A 17755-nucleotide genomic window follows, 5' to 3' on the forward strand; every position below is an offset into this window, starting at 1 on the left:
TAATTCAGAATAAAACACACGAGAAACAAACCTCACGAAGATAAAGAAGACAGAAACAACAAATATAAAAGTAAATAAGGATAGAAAAATGAAAAGAAGAAGAATAAAATAATAAACAACACCATTTAGAAGAAAGAAAGGAGAGAGAAGGAATGTATGCTTATTTGACTATCTGAGACAACACAACGAGATGGAAGCGGGTTTGAGTGAGTAGCAGCCGAGGGAAGAAATGTAATCACGTGACATTTCTCTCTGCTTCACACCCTCGAACCAGTCAACAAAGCGCTCCGAACACCAACCCGAGTGAACCATTTGCCTGTTTAACCCCTTCAGTACCATGACGCGTTTCCATATTCATTCTGCTTACTATCTGGTGGCATTATACAGCTTCAGAAACTCATGTGGGGATTGAAATGGTGAAGATTGTGGTTATTAATCTTGTGACCTCCATTAGCCTTCTTAATCTCAATGAAATGGTCTAATCACACCGAAAACTCAAGGTAATAATGTGTCTCAGTACTGAAAGGGAAAGGAAATGTTTTTGTACAGAAATTTGAATAACTGAATGGGAAAAATAGGAAGAAATTGTATATATGAGAAACACGAGGTTCTAATGCCATAATTTGAAGTTTTGTTGAAGATTAGGTTTCTCTCGCTGCTTCATTTGTATATGTATGTATGTATGTATGTATGATAATTTGAAAGTACATAATTTTATATAACTTCAATGGCAAACAACAACTGAAGGAAAAACAAACAAATATTTAAACAGAAATGAAAAAAAAAAATATCATTACAATTATATGAAAAATAGGTAAATAACTTGAGAGAGAGAGAGAGAGAGAGAGAGAGAGAGAGAGAGAGAGAGAGAGAGAGAGAGAGAGAGAGAGAGAGAATTTATTTCAGCCCCAGCGATAAATGGTGTAGCACGTCGATGATATTGATTCTATAGTGGAAAGAAAGACAACTTGAGTATTGGAAAGAAAACGGAATGTAGGAAAAGAAGAAAAAACGGGAAGCAGGAACGAACGATCTTGAATTTCCGTTTTACTTTTCCTTTCCCTTTTCGTTCCTCAGTGCATCAGTCTCTCTCTCTCTCTCTCTCTCTCAGGAAATTGCTCCTTCGTAAGACAAGGGGCTCGTGGAAATAGCTTCAATGTGACAGTTTCTCTCTCTCTCTCTCTCTCTCTCTCTCTCTCTCTCCAGCGTTATATTCTCGCTTACAAAATACCTAATTCTTTTTATACACATTAATAACACGCTGATACAATTAACTCAACCAGAACCACTATAAATATTTTCTTATTTTCAACTGGAAAAAAAAAAAAAATCCATTACAGCATTATCATGACGTTCATTATGCAGTATTATGAATAACATCCACGCCAGAGAGAGAGAGAGAGAGAGAGAGAGAGAGAGAGAGAGAGAGAGAGAGAGAGAGAGAGAGAGAGAGAGAGAGAGAGAGAGAGAGAGAGAGAGAGAGAGGAAGTACGTACAGGGAAAGGATGAACCACGCAAGGAGACGAAGCGGAAATAGAGGCGAGATTGGGAAGCTGAGAGGAGGAGGAGAGAAGGGCGGAGGGTAAAGAAAAAGTGTGAACATTTAAAAGTATGCAAATAAGCCACGTTTGTAATCCTTTCCAGCTTTACATTCCAGTGTGTGTGTGTGTTTCAACAATGCTCCGTAAAACAATGATCCACTTAAACTATTTTGTTACAGTAATTACTCCACCTTTCTTTTGTAATAGTCAAATATTTACGTTAGTTTCATCAGTCTATCTTATGTGTAAAGGACGTAGTGGTGGTGAGTTACTACAAAGACACTACTTAACACAACAGTCGTCTAAGGTCCGTACTCAGACACTTAGCTCTCTCACCACGACTATTTTCCAAGGCCACATAGATGATTAGCCGAGTTCTCAAGAGTGTTTCACCAGTTAATAATGTAGAAATCTTGTCACTCTGCCTCTAGAATCGTAAAAACACACTTAAAAACGTTCTTCTTTCTTACGACTATTTTCCAAGGCCACAGGGATGATTAGCGGGGTTTTCAAGTGTTTCTTCAGTTAATAATGTAGAAATCTTGTCACTCTTCCTCTAACACCGTAAAAATACCTTTGAAAACTCGTGTACATTTAAATAAAGCCTTTTGAAATAATGGAGGTGAAGCTCAGAAAAGTTTGAGAATACATATATAACTCGCGTCCCTGAAAACTGTCAACAAAAACTATCAGCAATAAATCTAGCTATACATAGACGTCTTAATTTATAAAAAAAAAAAAATAGAAATATAGATAAAAAAGAAAAAGGATATAATTTTACATTACTATAACTATTCCTACTATCACCACCATCACCACTATACTTACTTTCTTTTTCTCCTGCTCACTCAACTCTCCCTCTCCTCTCTTTACTCACACATCTCTTGGCCCACGAAGGGAAGGAGGATGAGGAGGAGGAGGAGGAGAATTAACATAAGGAAAACACTGCAAAAGAGAAACAGCGAGGATAAAAAAACAAGAACATGATATAAATTGCTTTGTTTTGCTTGCTTGATTTCTACGGAGCTCTCCCTGCGCGTGGTGAAGGAGAGACTGAAATAATACTGAGCATGAGACACACACACACACACACACACACACGGGACGGGATGCTGGTCAGAGAGAGAGAGAGAGAGAGAGAGAGAGAGAGAGAGAGAGAGAGAGAGAGAGAGAGAGAGAGAGAGAGAGAGAGAGAGAGAGAGAGAGAGTAAATATGCCTTAGGATACCAAAAGGCAGAGAAAAATTGAAATATCCTATCTGTCCTATTTCAATGCATAAAGAGGAGGAGGAGGAGGAGGAGGAGGAGGAGGAGGAGGAGGAGGAGGAGGAGGAAGCCCTTTAAAACAGCTCTGACTGAAGTTTTGATGCATATGTTTCTAAGTCACATGATTTCAGACACACACACACACACACACACACACACACACACACACACTGGAAGTATCATCAATGCATAATCAAGTCACATAACATTACAAATTATCCTCTACAAAAAAACCTGCTCCCACCACCAAGTATCAATAAATATGCAGTAGTAGGTACATAAATAATAATCTTAATGCCCGAGAGAGAGAGAGAGAGAGAGAGAGAGAGAGAGAGAGAGAGAGAGAGAGAGAGAGAGAGAGAGAGAGAGAGAGAGAAATACACACCTTCATAGCAGGACCATTAACTTTAAGGTACAAAACACACACCTGAGTTGGCAGTGACCTTCAGATGTGGACTTCTACCTACATACAAAAACCAACAACACTCTGTAGTATAGCCTTAATTCTTACTGCTATTGCTAAGGTCTTGTTTCATCTTTTACTGCCACCTTCAGTAATGCAGTGATTCAGTCTTTATACCTTTCTGCTGGTTAGATGGGGTAGCCAAGCACACACAAATGCTCCTGCTGCTGCCTTGTCTTGCTTTGTGGCCCTTTGTGGCATGCAGCGTGCTCCTCTTCCCTTCCCTTATCTACTAGTCACTGGTCATTTGTTGCACCTCCAGCTCCAGTGAAGTAGCAGTGGTACAGGCCATCTTCTTAACGTATACAAATTTGTCATGTTAATGTGACAGAACAGCCTTTCAATTCAATTCAATTCATGGCAAACCTTCTTACTCTCCTCTGCCTCTGCCTGGATGGGGACAAGTCCTGGCCATCACTCACTTGTGCACCAGTGATGGCTTCCCTAGTCAATACTGCAATGTGTGCTTACTTATGTGATATGTTTCTCAAGGAACCTAATAATGTTTCACTTATATCTATCCCATCAACACTGCAAACATATTTCACTGCAGTTGCATGTTCTAGTGTCTTGAGAGGATGAGTAGCTACCATGAATGACGACTCCAAACTATACATTTGGCACACTTTTCAGATGAGGGCAGTGCCACAGAAGAATGGCACCTCATTACCATAAGCTACAGAGACAGCACTGCCACCATCACAACCACCACTAGTACCCACACACTGCAGCTGCACACCACCACCTCTGTCATCTATCAAAAATAAACTAGTCAATGTCATACAACTTGCAGCCACAGTACTCCATCAGCACTTAATTTTTGAGTCCTAGTGGTTGCAACCTTCATGAATCACTCATCTCTACAGACACTACACCTGTATCATCAAACCACCAGCGTCACAGCCACACTACATGCCACCAGTCCAGCACTGCAGTGGCACAGCAGGCCATGACCAGTGTTTCCACAGCCTCACTGGGGACACAGCCACACACAGACACTTCATGGAGCATGTCCCAGTGAGGCTCAGGAAAGTGTTTGGTGGTAGGACTGTTGAGAGGGTTACATCCATGTGGGGGCAGGGAACACTTGGGTAACAGTGATCCCTAAATGTTTATGTTTGCAGGCACCGGTGTAAGGCAAGACCACAGACCATGGTTGAGGGACGCCTGCTGGGCGAGGCACTGCTGCCAGGGTGCCGCCACAAGCCGGCTGGTCGGGTTGAGGTACGTAATGTTTGCTGTGTGCTCTGACTCTTGAGGAAAATGTAAGCCGAGTGACTGGTTGAGCCCGCTGGTGCTGTGTGTGGTGAGTGTGACTGTGTACTAATGACTCTGTGCACTTGACAGGAGAGGAGGAAGCAAACATTAACAGAACACCACATCTTACATCCAAAAAAGACTTAATTCAACAGAACATTGACTCTAAATAATGCCCAGACTTAAAACTTTATATTACTGTACTTTTACGTTACAGATAAAAACACAATAAACATAAACCTAGAAGAGAATATCTGTGGGACTTGAGTCATGGAAGGAGAGTGCACCTATTGTGTGTGTGTGTGTGTGTGTGTGTGTGTGTGTGTGTGTGTGTGTGTGTGTGTGTGTGTGTGTGTGTGTGTGTGTGTGTGTGTGTGTGTGTGTGTGTGTGTGTGTGTGTGTGTGTGTGTGTGTGTGTGTGTGTGTGTGTGTGTGTGTGTGTGTGTGTGTGTGTCTAATGAGCGGTGGAGGTGGTGGGCTGCACGCCGACACCCTTGGCGCCCACCTGGCCCTTGTAGATGAGGTACTCAAGGTGAGCCAGCACCCTGAACATCTCCTGAGCACCCTCCTGGTACTGGATGTGCTTCCTCAGGGTGGCCAGGGCCGCCTCCACTTGAGTCAGGGACGGGCCATGCTCACTCTCCTCTTCCCCCTCTTCCTCCTCTCCCTCCTCCTCCTCCTCCTCGTCATCATCGCCGCACCCTTCATCATCCTTGTCAGCGCCGGTGACAATAGCCAGGATGTCGTCGTCATTGTTGAGGTTGCAGGTCTGCACCTCGTGGTCAAAGTGCACAAAGTCATCAAAGGTCATGTCTGGCACGGCCAGGCCCAGCAGGCGCAGGCGGTGCAGCAGGGTCAGGTTCTCTGAGCCCAGAGTGGGGTCTGGTGGTGGAGGCGGGGCTCCCCAGGCCCCGTACTTGCACATACCGGCACGGGTGAAGCTGGCACTGATGACGCTGTCCGTCACACTGTGCCAGGCTGTGGCCAGGTGGTGCAGGCAAGTCAGCAGGCTCAGCTTGGTGTTGGGCCGGCGGCCTCGCTTCCCGCTTGCTGGCTCATCCCGCTGCAGTTGGTTCACCAGGGTCTCCAGCAGGCCGCGCCGGTAGTTCCGCTTGAAGGCTGCCGAGACGCCCTGCTTCAGTGGCCCCACAAAGCCGCTTGGTGCCGTCACCATCCGCACCGACCGCAGGCCGCTCGGCGGCTTGTCGTGGATAGGCAGGGCGGAGGCCACCACCACCACGCGGCGGCCCTGCTGCACGAACCAGGAGTCCACGTCCTGCAGCCACGCCCCGAAGCTGTCCCCCGTCATCCATGCCTTCTGGTTGGCCACGTACTGCACTGGCAGACTCTTGACGTGCCGGAAGCTGGAAGGTTTGGGATGCTTCCCCACCACCAGCAACGGAAACTTCTCTGTACCTGTCATGTTGCCGCACAGCAGTACTGTCAGCCTCATCCTGCTGCGCACGCCCCCAGCACATCGCTCCCCACGCAGGGCCAGCGCCTGGCCGGGCAGTGTGCGGTACAGCAGACCAATCTCCTCCACAGCGAAGATGTCTCCGGGATCGTATTCCAGCAGCAGCTGGTGCAGCACTGCCGTCTGCCACTCACTGGGCTTGAGCTCTGTGTTGCTGTTCTCCTCCTCTTCCCTCTTCCTCCTGGCCGGGGCTCGGCCAAACACTATGTTTTTCCTCTTCTTGAAGCGGTCCAGCCAGCCGTGTGTGGCCTTGAAGTCGTTGTGGCCAAGCTTCTTGGCAAAGGCCAAGGCTTTGGAGCACAGGATGGGGCCAGAGACAGGGGTGCCCGTGGACACTGCCTGCTTGTACCAGGAGTACAGGGCTGCCTCTATGTCCTCCCTCTTGGGGCCCTTGAGACGCTTGCTGTCCGGGTGGAACATGCCTTTCTTCCAGCACTGCAGGTAGCTACTGGACTTCTTCATGATGGACTTGATGGTGGAGCGGTTCACCATGTACTCCTCCGCCATGTCGGACTGCTTCTCCCCGCTGTTGATCCTTTTGATGATCTCAATCTTCACCTCGAGAGACAGGCCATTCCTGCGCCGGTTGGCATTGTTGAGGTGGTCGGCAGCGTGTTCCTGCCAGGCGTCGGCTGAGGACAGGGTGGTGGTGCACAGGGAGCAGGGGTACACCAGCGAGCCGTCTGTGTCGGTGATGGGCTGTGGCAGGTCCAGCACGGCGTTGTCCTTGTCCTCTCTTCTCAGGGAGTCTTCCTCCAATGCCTCCTGCTTCTCCCTCTCCTCTGTTTTCCTCTTCTTGTTCTGGGGAGGCTCAGGCACCTTCTTTTTCTCCTTTGGCACAGTCTCCAGGGCAGGGGAGGGTGGGGGCACCACAGCGGGCTGCTGGGGCATGTCTTGGGGGGGAGGGGGTGGATACTGTGCCTCTGGGCCTGGGAGGGGTGCCATCACCTGGGTGTTGTTGTACTGCAGGTCCACCATGGATACAAACTGGCTGGTCCTGGTGTAGTGTGCTGGCCGCTCTGCCACGTACTGTATTGTGGGTGGGGGCGGCACGTGGGCCGGGGGAGCAGCCTGGTGGTGGGCTGAGGGCGGGGGTCTGGGCACCTGTTCGTAGGAACGCAGGTGTGTGTCGTGCCGGGCATACTGTCGCTGGTAGTGGTCCGGCGGGAATTGGGTGGTGAGGATGGGTGCAGCAACGGTGAGGGCTGGCTGGTGACTGTTGGCCAGGGACTCTGAGTAATCCATGGTGGCCGCCGCTGCTGCCAGACGCTCCAGCTCGGTACAGGTGCCTCGGTGAAGGTCCTCCATGCTGCCTCAAGGCTCCTGGGACTCACTCCTGCAACAGATTGATGGATGGACTGAAGATGGTGTCATGACAATCAGACCTTGAGGTGATGCTTCCTGTAATGATCACCTTTGTACAAAGATGAACATGTTGACCCTGTCAACATTTCATCATACTCATAGCCTGCAGACCACACTCTCTCATCATTCCTCATCCTTACACCAGCACTTCCACACTCTTCATCCTCACTCACCACACCACCACCACCACACACTCCCGTCACAGCCTAATGGCACTCTCCTCTCCACTGCCTTGGATGTCTTCCCTCAAGCCCAGTCCTCTGAACACCACACTGTTTCTGCACAATGCCTCATCAGTACTACATCCTAAGGAAGTCAGGGCACTGAACACAGCAGTAGTGAGTGACACAAGACTCAGCCTCTGGCCACAACTGTACCCGTTTCACTCACAATCACTTCTCGCCATCCATCACACCTTGCCAAGAATGTTATGCATTACAGGAGAATCTTAATTTATGGATTTTTCTTATGATGACTTTTAACAACTTAATCCATTCATAAATCATGATTCATTTATAATTTATTCCACACACACACACACACACACACACACACACACACACAAGAAGAATTGTAAGAATATGAAACAGGTCTGCCTAAATTGGAATAAGTATATTTTGTCAGTAGCCTCCATCACAAAAGTTCAATACAAAAGTATCCTTGTGTGTGAGCTTGTGAGGGACAAGAGGTGAGGCACACCACCATACCACCTCATTTTGCTGGCCTGGCTGCTGCATGGCTACAGCTATCAAGGAGCCACCAACACCTACCATCACCATGCTGTGAGAACTTGGAGAAAAAAAAAAAAAAAAAAAAAAAAAAAAAAGGCTGAATAACAATGATGATGATGATAATACAGGTTGAGAATCTCTTTACATGAATATTGAGGATTGCAAGTTGTGTGTGTTCTGAGAGACTGGTCATAATTCAATGTATTATAAATAAAAATATACATCACCAAAAGCAACATATAGATTACAGGGAGTGACAAGGAAGGAGGCCGGCAAGAAATCAGCCAATTGTTAGTCAGAGCAGTGCTTCCCTCCAAGACAGTGACAATGAATATGTTCAGATTGTATTGTACAACTTCAAGTAATGTGGAGTGTCTAGACGTGTTGTTGCTATGCCGTTCCATGCCATGGACAAACAATGCCATACATTGCATAAGAGCACAGAACAATTTTTACTTATAACAGCCTGTACCTCCACCTCTGGCAGTGTCTGCATGAACTGTATGTTACTCCCTGTAGATACTGACATTTGACAACCTGGATTTCAAAAGGTACTAAGATTCCACACTCATAAAGGATTCTCAATCTATATGGAAATATTAATAAGAATAATAATTACTGTGATGATGACAATAATAATAAGACAATAAAAGAAACAATAACAGCAATAATGACAGCAGTGCAGCACATACAAGACAAGACAAGGAGAGCCAGAGAGTGTGTTCAGTGTCTTGCCTAGCCATCACCCTCACACACAGACTATTACTTCCACTATTCACAATTCTAGTAAGTTAAGACATGCTTCCGTACTGAGCATAATCTTTGCTAATAAATATAAAAATAAATAAATGGATATCATTCTAGTGTGAATTGAAGTTGTCACACAAGTTGTAAGATCAAGACACGGATTACAGAGAATCTTGCTCAAGATGTCCCACCACACAATGACACACATGGCAATCCTTCACTTAATCCTACATGTTACCTCACTCCTCACTGTGAAGGAGAGAGAGAGAGAGAGAGAGAGAGAGAGAGAGAGAGAGAGAGAGAGAGAGAGAGAGAGAGAGAGAGAGAGAGAGAGAGAGAGAGAGAGAGAGCACTAATAATTTGCATATATCATAAACTGCACCACTTCCATCCACTGCCAGCAAGCTTCACTCCAGCCCTTGTGACTTTCCCCTCCCTTTCCCTTTCCCCTTACCTTAGCCTACCACAACCCAACACTTAACCTCTTCAGTACTGGAACACATTTTTACCATGAGTTTTTTTAGCATCATCAGACAATTTTATTGACATTAGGAAGGATCTATATAGGTCAGAAGATTAATGGCCAGCATCTTCATTATTCAGATACCCATATACTGCAAGTTTTGCTGTATAAAATCACCAAATAGTCAGCAGAATGAATATGAAAACATGTCCTGGTACTGAAGGGGTTAATGGTCTACTTCTATCAAGCCAACACACTTATTCCCAGTAGAGAGAAGCATCACTATTTCCTGTCATGGAGCCTCTTACCCACCAGTGTTGCCAATTCAGGGTCTGTGGATGAAATAACACATGGTAAGCCTACACATCCACATCTTATTTCATATGGCACAAAGAAAATGAATAAATGAATGAATGAAAATATATATTAGTAAGATAATGGAAGTTTTGCCATGTATATGAATAATTTAGTTCTGGTCCCTGATATTTAGAGACAGACACTCTAGTGGGTCTCTTTACCCTTCTCTTGCCCTTGTTTAGTGTCCCTTAAATCAATGAAATATGTCAGTAAATAAAAAAACAAATAATTCTTCAGGTGAGTTTAGTGAGATTTATGAAACAAGAGAGGAGCAGACAGGTCAGTGGGTGGAAGCAATGCCACAAGACACCACTACTCAGGTCCTTTGTCCTGCGATGACACCCAGCTCACCAATCACACTGGTTTCTTTACCATGGAATGTCTCAAGTTCAGTCTGAGATCAACCTTACCGTGAATCTTTCCTAAATCTAAGTCTCATTAGTATACCAGACTCACAAATCAACTTCAATATCAATACGGCAATTCTATTGAGCTTTCGTTGCTGGAATTCAATAATTTAAATCGGATTCTCAAGATTTCCAGGGGTACTTAGTAGATAGCTGATCTTGTGAGAGGCAGTGGCATAGTGGATAAGGTGGTGAGCATAGGATCGGGCACATGTCCATGCATAGGTTCAAATCCCACTATGTACCGCCTTGACACTGCCATTTGTTGAGTGGTTTCAAGTTACCTACATGTCACTGTGATACCCAGGTTCTAGGTAGTTACACCAAAGATGTGCTAGTGTGGTGATATGGGCCCTAATATGGGGTACCACTAGAAATAAAATTGCCTGTGCCACTAATGAGTGGAAGATGAACAGGGCTTCCCATACATACTCTTCAAGTACACCTACAGGTGCTAGAGGCCATAACAAAGAAAAAGAAAAAGAAAAAGAAAAAGAAAAAAAAAAATCCTTTGCAGTACCATTGCATACTGAGTTACTTTCAGCCACTCAATTAACATGCTGTTCAATGTCAGATTACTGGGAGTTCAGGCAATAGTCTTATAACTCAGAGGGTTCTTAATAAGAAAAAAGGTTGAGAACCTGATTTAAATAGTTTCCTGCACAACATTCTACCTTTAGCACAGCATCGCACCCCAAACATCACTCCTGACTCAAATATCTATACCCATGCCAGCCTCTCCTTCAGAAATAACCCCAATTTTAATGTAGTCCTGCTAGTTATGATCAATTTTAACTTCCTGTGCCCAGCCATGATCCGATTACAAAAATACAGTTACTTATGGCACCCTCTCTGATATTCCTGCCACCTAGGGACACACTATCTCCTTCATGAGTTGGCATTGCTTCCCTGAGAGTTCTTCTTTTCTTCTGCTTCCTTCTCCACACAAACACTGGTCAGGAAGTGTGTCGCTGTGCTGTGTTGTGTTGCCAGTTCAATTCTCACTCAAGGATGGATATTTTTGTTCTTACTTTAAATGTATCCTAAACTAAAGTAAAAAACTAAACAACTTTTTCAGGAGTCTCCTCACAGCATTTCTAAGTAACTTATGCTCTATCTTACATGTAAGGAATTTCAAAAGATCACAGTTGTTTTGTTTGTGCAAAAAAAACACTTCAGGTGACTCCATCCAGTGCTTGTTGCCTCTCTCACAGGCAGCATACGGCCACATGGCACTCCCCTCTCAGGCACACTGGCGCCTCAACACTGTGAGAGCCTGATAAAACAACACTCGGATCACCCACCAAGTCAGTGTTCAGTGCCAGAGTGTTTACTTTATAAACATACAAAATGATTAGTTCTGGTATAACACACTCAGAATGGGGAGTGTCTAGTTCAATCCCACACAGTCAATAGTTAGGGCAGTGTTTGATTGACTAAAGTTATCACCACACTATCTGTTACCAGGTACCTCACTACACCTTCATGTCACTCTTTAGAAGTGTGAATGTTCCTCAGACTCACAGGAATGTCTCCACACCACACCAGAGCCGTGCCCCGTGTCTGTGCCGCACCACGCCACACTCTCAGGTGGTGGTGGCCTCTGTGGCAGCAATGGCTACTGGGGGACGGCTGGAACCTTTGTGGATCAGGAATTCCAAGTGTGCCAACACCCGGAACATCTCCTGTGCCCCCTCCTGGTACTGGATATGCTGTCGCAGGGTGTCCAGGCTGGAGTCTACTTCCGTCATGGGAGGCCCCGCCTCCGCCTCTTCGCCAGGCACGGCCTCGCTGCTGTTGTCGCCCTGGTCCACCTTGTCCTTCCGCTCCACCTTCACCTTGTCGTCCTCTGGCGGCTCCTCCTCCTCCTCGCTGTCGGAGGACTCCACGTCGGCACCGGTCACCGCAGCGATGATGTCGTCATCATCCATGAGGTGACACACCTGCACGTCGCTGTCGAAGGTGACGTACTCGTCAAAGGTGATGCCGTCAGGGATCTTGAAGCCCTTGGACTTCAGCTTGTGGAGTAGCTCCAGGTTTTCAGTGCCCAGATTGGTTTCAGGAATGAGATTCATGCCCCAGAGGGCATACTTCCCAATGCCGGACCGCTGGAAGCTGTTGTTGATAGTGACGTCGGTAACAGCATGCCAGGCGGCTGCCAGCAGGTGCAGGCAGGCCAGCAGGTTGAGTTGCATGGAAGGACACCTGCCTTTCTTCTTCTTCTTGACATTCTCCTCCTCCATGAAGTTGAGGAGCATCTCCAGCACAGCCCGCCGGTAGTTCCTCTTGAGGGAGTGAGCCATGCCCAGCTTGCACGGGCCGATGAAGGTCTGTGGGCTGGTTAGCACCCGCACCGCGTTCAGCTTGGGTGCCCTGGGGTGGATGGGACGTGAGGAGAGGATGAGCAGTACCTTCCTGTTCTGCTGCACAAACCAGGCGTCCAGGTCGTGCAGCCAGGCGGTGAAGCTCTCCGTGGTCATCCAGGACTTGGGGTTGGCCAGGTACTGCACAGGGAGGCTCTTCACATTTTTGAAGCACTTAGGTTTGGGGTGTTTGCCGATCACCAGCAGTGGGAACTTCTCGGTGCCCGTCATGTTGGTGCACATGAGGACCGTCACCCGGTGCTTGCTCTTGCTGCCACCAGCACACCTGTTGCCCCGCAGCGGGGAGATCTTGTTGGGCAGGATGCGGTACAGCAGGCCCACCTCATCTGCGTGAAACACGTCGTTGGCCTCAAACTCCATGAGGGCTGTTGGCAGAACCTGGCCGGTGAAGTCCCCCTTGAGCTCCTCGCTGTCCTCCTGACCCTCCTTGTCCTTGATGGGCTTCCCTCGGCCCAGCACAATGTTCTTTCTGTGCTTGAAGCGGTCCAGCCAGCCGTGTGTGGCCTTGAACTCCTTGTAGCCCAACTTGAGGGCAAAGTCCTTGGCCTTCTGGCACAGAATGGGGCCTGTGATGGTCAGGTTCATCTGCAGGGCCTGCTTGTACCACTCATACAGTGCCTCCTCCACATCCTCCCGCTGGGCGCCGCGCAGCCTCTTGCTCTCTGGGTGGAACTTGCCATTCTTCCACACTCCCAAGAACTTGTCGGCGTGCTTCATGATGAAGCTGAGGGTGGACCGCCCCACATTGTATTCCATGGCCAGGTCCACCTGCTTCTCACCTGACTGGATGCGGCGGATGATCTCCACCTTGGTCTCCAGCGAGAGGGCGCCACGCTTCTCTCCAGTGTGGGAGATGAGGTGCCGCCGGAACTGGTACTTGCGCAGGAACCGCACGTCACACACACCACACACGTAGTACTTCCTGCCATCAATGAGCACTGGCTCCAGCACCTCTGCCAGCCCCACCTTGCCACTGCCCTCCATGCTGGTGCCCTCCCCTGATGCACTGCTTTCTGCTGGGGGACTCTCTCCTCTCTTTTCCTTGGGTTCTCCATCAGGCTTCTTGTCCTTCTTCTTGGGCTTCTTGTCCTGTGGAGGGACAGGGAGGGGCAGAGGAGGCTCCATGGAGAAGTTTGCATCCTGGACGAAGGTCATGACTGCCTGTGTGACGGCCTGGGACACTGCATTGCTGGACGGGGAGGGGGAGGCGGGGGTCGGCAGGGGCAGTGCCTGGGTGTGTGGCACTGCTACACTGGTGACGGACTTCACATCACCATACTGCACAGCCACTCCGGCAGTGCTGCCAGCCACTGTCACTGCTGTGTACTGCTGCTGCTGCTGCTGCTGTTGCTGTTGTTGCTGCTGCTGTTGTTGCTGCTGTGGCTCCTGCTGTGCTCTGGTGGCCATGTGGGTGAATGCAGCTCGGTCCACATTGTACTGTGAGGCGCGGGTCACCAGGGAGGAGTGGTTGGAGTGGGTTGGGGAGAGGCTGTGCTGGTGCTGGGTGGTAGCAGGTGGTGTGGGGGTGGAGTGGGGAGTCCGGGGCTGCTCATACATGGGGCGGGCAGGGTACTCAGTGAGGCGGGGGGTGTACTGGGCCCGGGAGAGGTCGTATGGGTCTGGGTACTGGGGCATGAGGGAGGCCAGAGTGCTGGGTGGAGCAGTGCTGGTTGGGAGGTGGTGTGCTGACACTGGCAGGGAGTCTGAGGAGTAGCCCATGGTGGCAGCAGCGGCGGCCAGCCTCTCAAGGTCAGCACAGGGCGTGGTGAGGCGCTGCATGTCATCCATTGTGCCGCCAACCTACACAACACAAAAGATTACACATTAGCACACACATGTAACAACACCAGCCATATTGTGTTCTGTGCTTTAAACAAATACATATGTTCTGGAAACAAACAAGCACTATCCTGCCCTCACACTACACCTCTGACTAGCACCTGAGTGCTTGTTTCCATACTGCCACTGTCATGAGTCTGTTAATGTAGCACAACTTCTGTTCATGTCATTCAATAAAAAATCTGAAGTCAAATGTGTACAGATACATGAACAAGACAATCTCTTTCCTTATGCACAGTATCTACATACAAAACAAACCATGAGCAACCCTTAAACTAACCATGAAGGCTTTTACAATATTAACACGAGTTTAACACCACACAGCCTCAACACCGCCAGACAAACACACACACACAGCACCCGGCACGGAACAAGTCAGCGGGGTGAGGGGCACACAACGCAGCCGCCAGCTGCCACATTGACTGGCAGGGGCGGCACAGTACACTGAGGGTGCAAACAATGGAGGCTGTTGATTGCAGACTAAGTACAGTCATCAGCAGTGGTAAGGTGGGTGTCCCCTTGGCACTGAAAAGAGAGAGACTGCATGAGAGGAGCCCTGGAGAGTGGCAGCAGCAGCAGCAGCACCTCAGAGGCGGCCAGCACATGCATCTCGGTACTCGGCAGTGATGTGACAATTACTCTACAGCCTCTCTCTGCTTGTGTGCCACACTGTTACTGCTGAAGGAGACTCAGGCACATGCTGAGCAGGCACTGTGCCAATTGACTTGCTTTAAAATGTGCAGGAACCACAAGAAATGAACCACTATCCTTGATTCTGAGATAAGAAAGGAAGCAAGGGCCACAAATACATTAAAATAGTGCCACATGAGTCTTTTGTTGTCACCCCTTGTCAATCAAGGGACACCACCAAGATGCTTGTGTCTGCTGTCACTGCCTGACTGTCACAGCCTTGTCATGCGCCTCACACCCACTGACTGTGTTCCACTTGAGGCAAGGACAAACACTCCTGTTGTACTAACCTGCATTTCCATGGTGGCCTCACTGTACTGCTGCTCTCTTATCTGGAAGGAAGGTAAACCAATGCTTGTAAAGATCATAGCAACCATCTATTTACACTTATTTTATTCAAGATACTATGGAGAACATGAGCTAAAGAAAACAGGATAATAATGCTGCAGGAGAAAAGAGGGAGGAGCTTTGATGACCTACACCTGATTGTGATTTGAAAGAACACATCTCAAAAAGTGGTAATTTGTCTGCATAGTTATCAAAGTGTACAAATGTTCACTTGGCTGTACAAACACAAGCAACTCACATGGACTAGCTTCCTGTGTGTCTTGGCTCCAGCACAGAGGCACAGCATCACCACAGCCTCCCTGCAGCAGTGGCCTGAGGTGACTGTTGGGCGTCCTCTTGCTGCCACACCTTCACACCACTCGGCCACAAGTCACTGCATGTTTAGGGTCCTCCAGTCACAAGCACTGACTGTTACGCCATGGAATGCAGTGACCAACCACAACACACACCGAGTTATAACCCACCTCATGTTGCAAATTCCTTCAAAGATGATCAAGTTTTCACAACACGTTTTAAAAACACAAAACACATAGCTAACAGTAATTTTTTCATGGGTTCCAGGGAGTAATGTTTCAATGTGAGGATTGGTATTTCCACTGTCTAACACTGATCAATGTAAAAACTAGCACTTAGAAGATGTAGGATGCACCCTTTTCCTGTCACTGTTACATTCTAAGCTCTGGGTTTTTTTTTTTCTTTTCCTTTGTGTAAGAGGGGAGAACAGGCCATGGTAAAAAATAAACAAATAAATAAAATAAAATAAAATAAAAAAGCCCACTCAGTCACCAGTTTCCTTACAGATCAGTGAGTGTTGCACCTTATAGTTCCATAAACCACATTATAAGTTTTTCCATACATTCATATCTTTATAGCCTCTTCATAATATTTATCTAATTAACAAGCAACAAATGAGATCATCAGTAAATCAAATCCACTAAATAAATCTACCAGGAACACAATGCTCACGAATAAAACTAAAGGAAATAAGTAACATATACAATTGTCATGCTACCATAACTCCTTCAGTACTTGGATGCTTTTTTTATCATGAGTTTTTGGTGTGATTGGACGATTCTATTGACACTAGCAAAGGTCTATGGGGATGAGATTAATGGCTACAGTCTTCAATATTTTAATCCCCACTTTAAATTTCTGTAGCTGTATAAAATCACCAAATAGCAAGCAGAATGAATATAAATACACATCATGGTACTCAAGGGATTAATGGTCAGTCTACTATTTTAATCCTTGCACAAGTATCTGAAACAATAAAATTGCTAAATGGTAAGCAGAATGAATATAGAAACGTGTCATGGTACTGAAAGGGTTACACAAATAAAACAGAGATACGTAGCAAGAAGCCACTTCAATGCAAACCACGTGTCACACCTCCATCACGTAACAACAAAGCAATTTCCCTGCACCCTGCCACATGACTGCACGCTCACCCTACACCCTGCCACCACCAAGCACATGACCTCTGCTGGTGTGCGCGACAAAGACACGCCACCACCTCAGTACCACACACCACACACCACCTCTCTCTCAATCAACACGTGTCACAAACTACTAAATCATATCTCCCTTTCAACTTTCCCACTGTTCTCTACAAACCAGCCCGTTGAAATATGCACATCCCCCTCCCCTGCTCCAGCTCGCCCCTCCCGGCATCATCCAACAGGTAGCAGCATATCCTCCACACCTGAACCCCGCTAATTAACCTCACCCCAAGTCTAGCCCAGCGTGCAGAGGCGCCGCCCTTCACCACGCCCCCTGTGTCACCCCCGTGGGACCCTTGGGCGGTGGGCGGTGACGGCGGAGAGAGGGAGTGAGGGAGATAAAGAGCATGGAGTCAATATGAGAAGACGCCATCAAGTCCTTGTATCGAAGCAGGAAAGGACCCGATGTAACACCCTTTTCTGCCCCTCCCACGCCACTCCTAACACCCACACCCGTTATATTACACCCCCGCGATCTAGAAACCCAACAGACATGGCCAGAATTCCCCGGGGTGAGGGGCACAGGGTAAACAAGAGAAGGCAAGGCAAGCGAGGTTGGAGCGTCAGTCAGCCAGCAACCCCCCTCCCCCTGCCTCTCTTTTGTCCCGCTGTTATTTCGAATTTCCAGCTTCGCGCGTCACTTTCCAGCGGTCTCACTAGTGCCTAAGGGAAGCGGATATGCTGAAACGGAAGTAGGCTGGGTAAATCAATGGAGTATTGTACGGGCTTACCTGGAAATTCGCTATAAAAAGGGAGCTTCACGCGTCCATGTTTGCGCGGCTCAGACTGCGCGTGTGCTGGGGCTCAGTGTTACCACCCCATCTTGCCACCCTTCCCTGGCTTCCCTCTATGGCTGTTTTCCTATTAATACCCTACCTAAAATCATTATTTAACTATGCAGCCAATAAAGTACACTGGGTATCCT

General features: G+C 47.7%; 2 protein-coding genes across 6 annotated transcripts; both read right to left on the reverse strand.

Annotated features, from left to right (window-relative positions):
- Nucleotides 1–2525: 2525 nt before the first annotated feature.
- LOC123503302 (tigger transposable element-derived protein 4-like) lies at nucleotides 2526–10333 on the reverse strand. 3 transcript variants are annotated; one of them, XM_045252967.1, is made up of 2 exons: nucleotides 9564–10333; nucleotides 2526–7336 (listed from the first exon to the last, which is right to left on the reverse strand). In XM_045252967.1, the coding sequence occupies exon 2, from the start codon at nucleotides 7306–7308 to the stop codon at nucleotides 4981–4983; it is 2328 nt and encodes a 775-aa protein (XP_045108902.1). In that variant the 5' UTR covers nucleotides 7309–7336; nucleotides 9564–10333; the 3' UTR covers nucleotides 2526–4980. The 3 variants fall into 3 exon arrangements, with proteins under 3 accessions (XP_045108902.1, XP_045108904.1, XP_045108903.1); XM_045252969.1 differs by having other exon boundaries at nucleotides 9619–9651; XM_045252968.1 differs by having other exon boundaries at nucleotides 9615–9651.
- LOC123503301 (tigger transposable element-derived protein 4-like) lies at nucleotides 9902–17638 on the reverse strand. Of its 3 annotated transcripts, XM_045252965.1 has the most exons (5): nucleotides 17562–17638; nucleotides 15570–15811; nucleotides 15274–15315; nucleotides 14574–14818; nucleotides 9902–14254 (listed from the first exon to the last, which is right to left on the reverse strand). In XM_045252965.1, exons 4-5 carry the CDS (start codon nucleotides 14574–14576, stop codon nucleotides 11657–11659), a joined length of 2601 nt encoding a protein of 866 aa, XP_045108900.1. In that variant the 5' UTR covers nucleotides 14577–14818; nucleotides 15274–15315; nucleotides 15570–15811; nucleotides 17562–17638; the 3' UTR covers nucleotides 9902–11656. The 3 variants fall into 3 exon arrangements, with proteins under 3 accessions (XP_045108900.1, XP_045108899.1, XP_045108901.1); XM_045252964.1 differs by lacking the exon at nucleotides 14574–14818; XM_045252966.1 differs by lacking the exons at nucleotides 14574–14818; nucleotides 15274–15315; nucleotides 15570–15811 and having other exon boundaries at nucleotides 17562–17629.
- Nucleotides 17639–17755: the final 117 nt, after the last annotated feature.

The sequence above is a fragment of the Portunus trituberculatus genome, chromosome 13, assembly GCF_017591435.1.
Source record: "Portunus trituberculatus isolate SZX2019 chromosome 13, ASM1759143v1, whole genome shotgun sequence".
Lineage (NCBI taxonomy): Eukaryota > Metazoa > Arthropoda > Malacostraca > Decapoda > Portunidae > Portunus > Portunus trituberculatus.

What these genes read in the sequence shown, in the direction of transcription:
- LOC123503302 (XM_045252967.1), bottom strand. Translation starts at nt 7,308, where the DNA reads ATGGAGGACCTTCACCGAGGCACCTGTACCGAGCTGGAGCGTCTGGCA.
- LOC123503301 (XM_045252964.1), bottom strand. Translation starts at nt 15,617, where the DNA reads ATGCTGTGCCTCTGTGCTGGAGCCAAGACACACAGGAAGCTAGTCCAT. An exon ending in CACACAGGAAGCTAGTCCAT is followed by an intron (nt 15,316 to 15,569) that starts GTGAGTTGCTTG and finishes CCTTCCTTCCAG; the next exon opens with ATAAGAGAGCAGCAGTACAG. An exon ending in AGGCCACCATGGAAATGCAG is followed by an intron (nt 14,255 to 15,273) that starts GTTAGTACAACA and finishes TGTGTTGTGTAG; the next exon opens with GTTGGCGGCACAATGGATGA.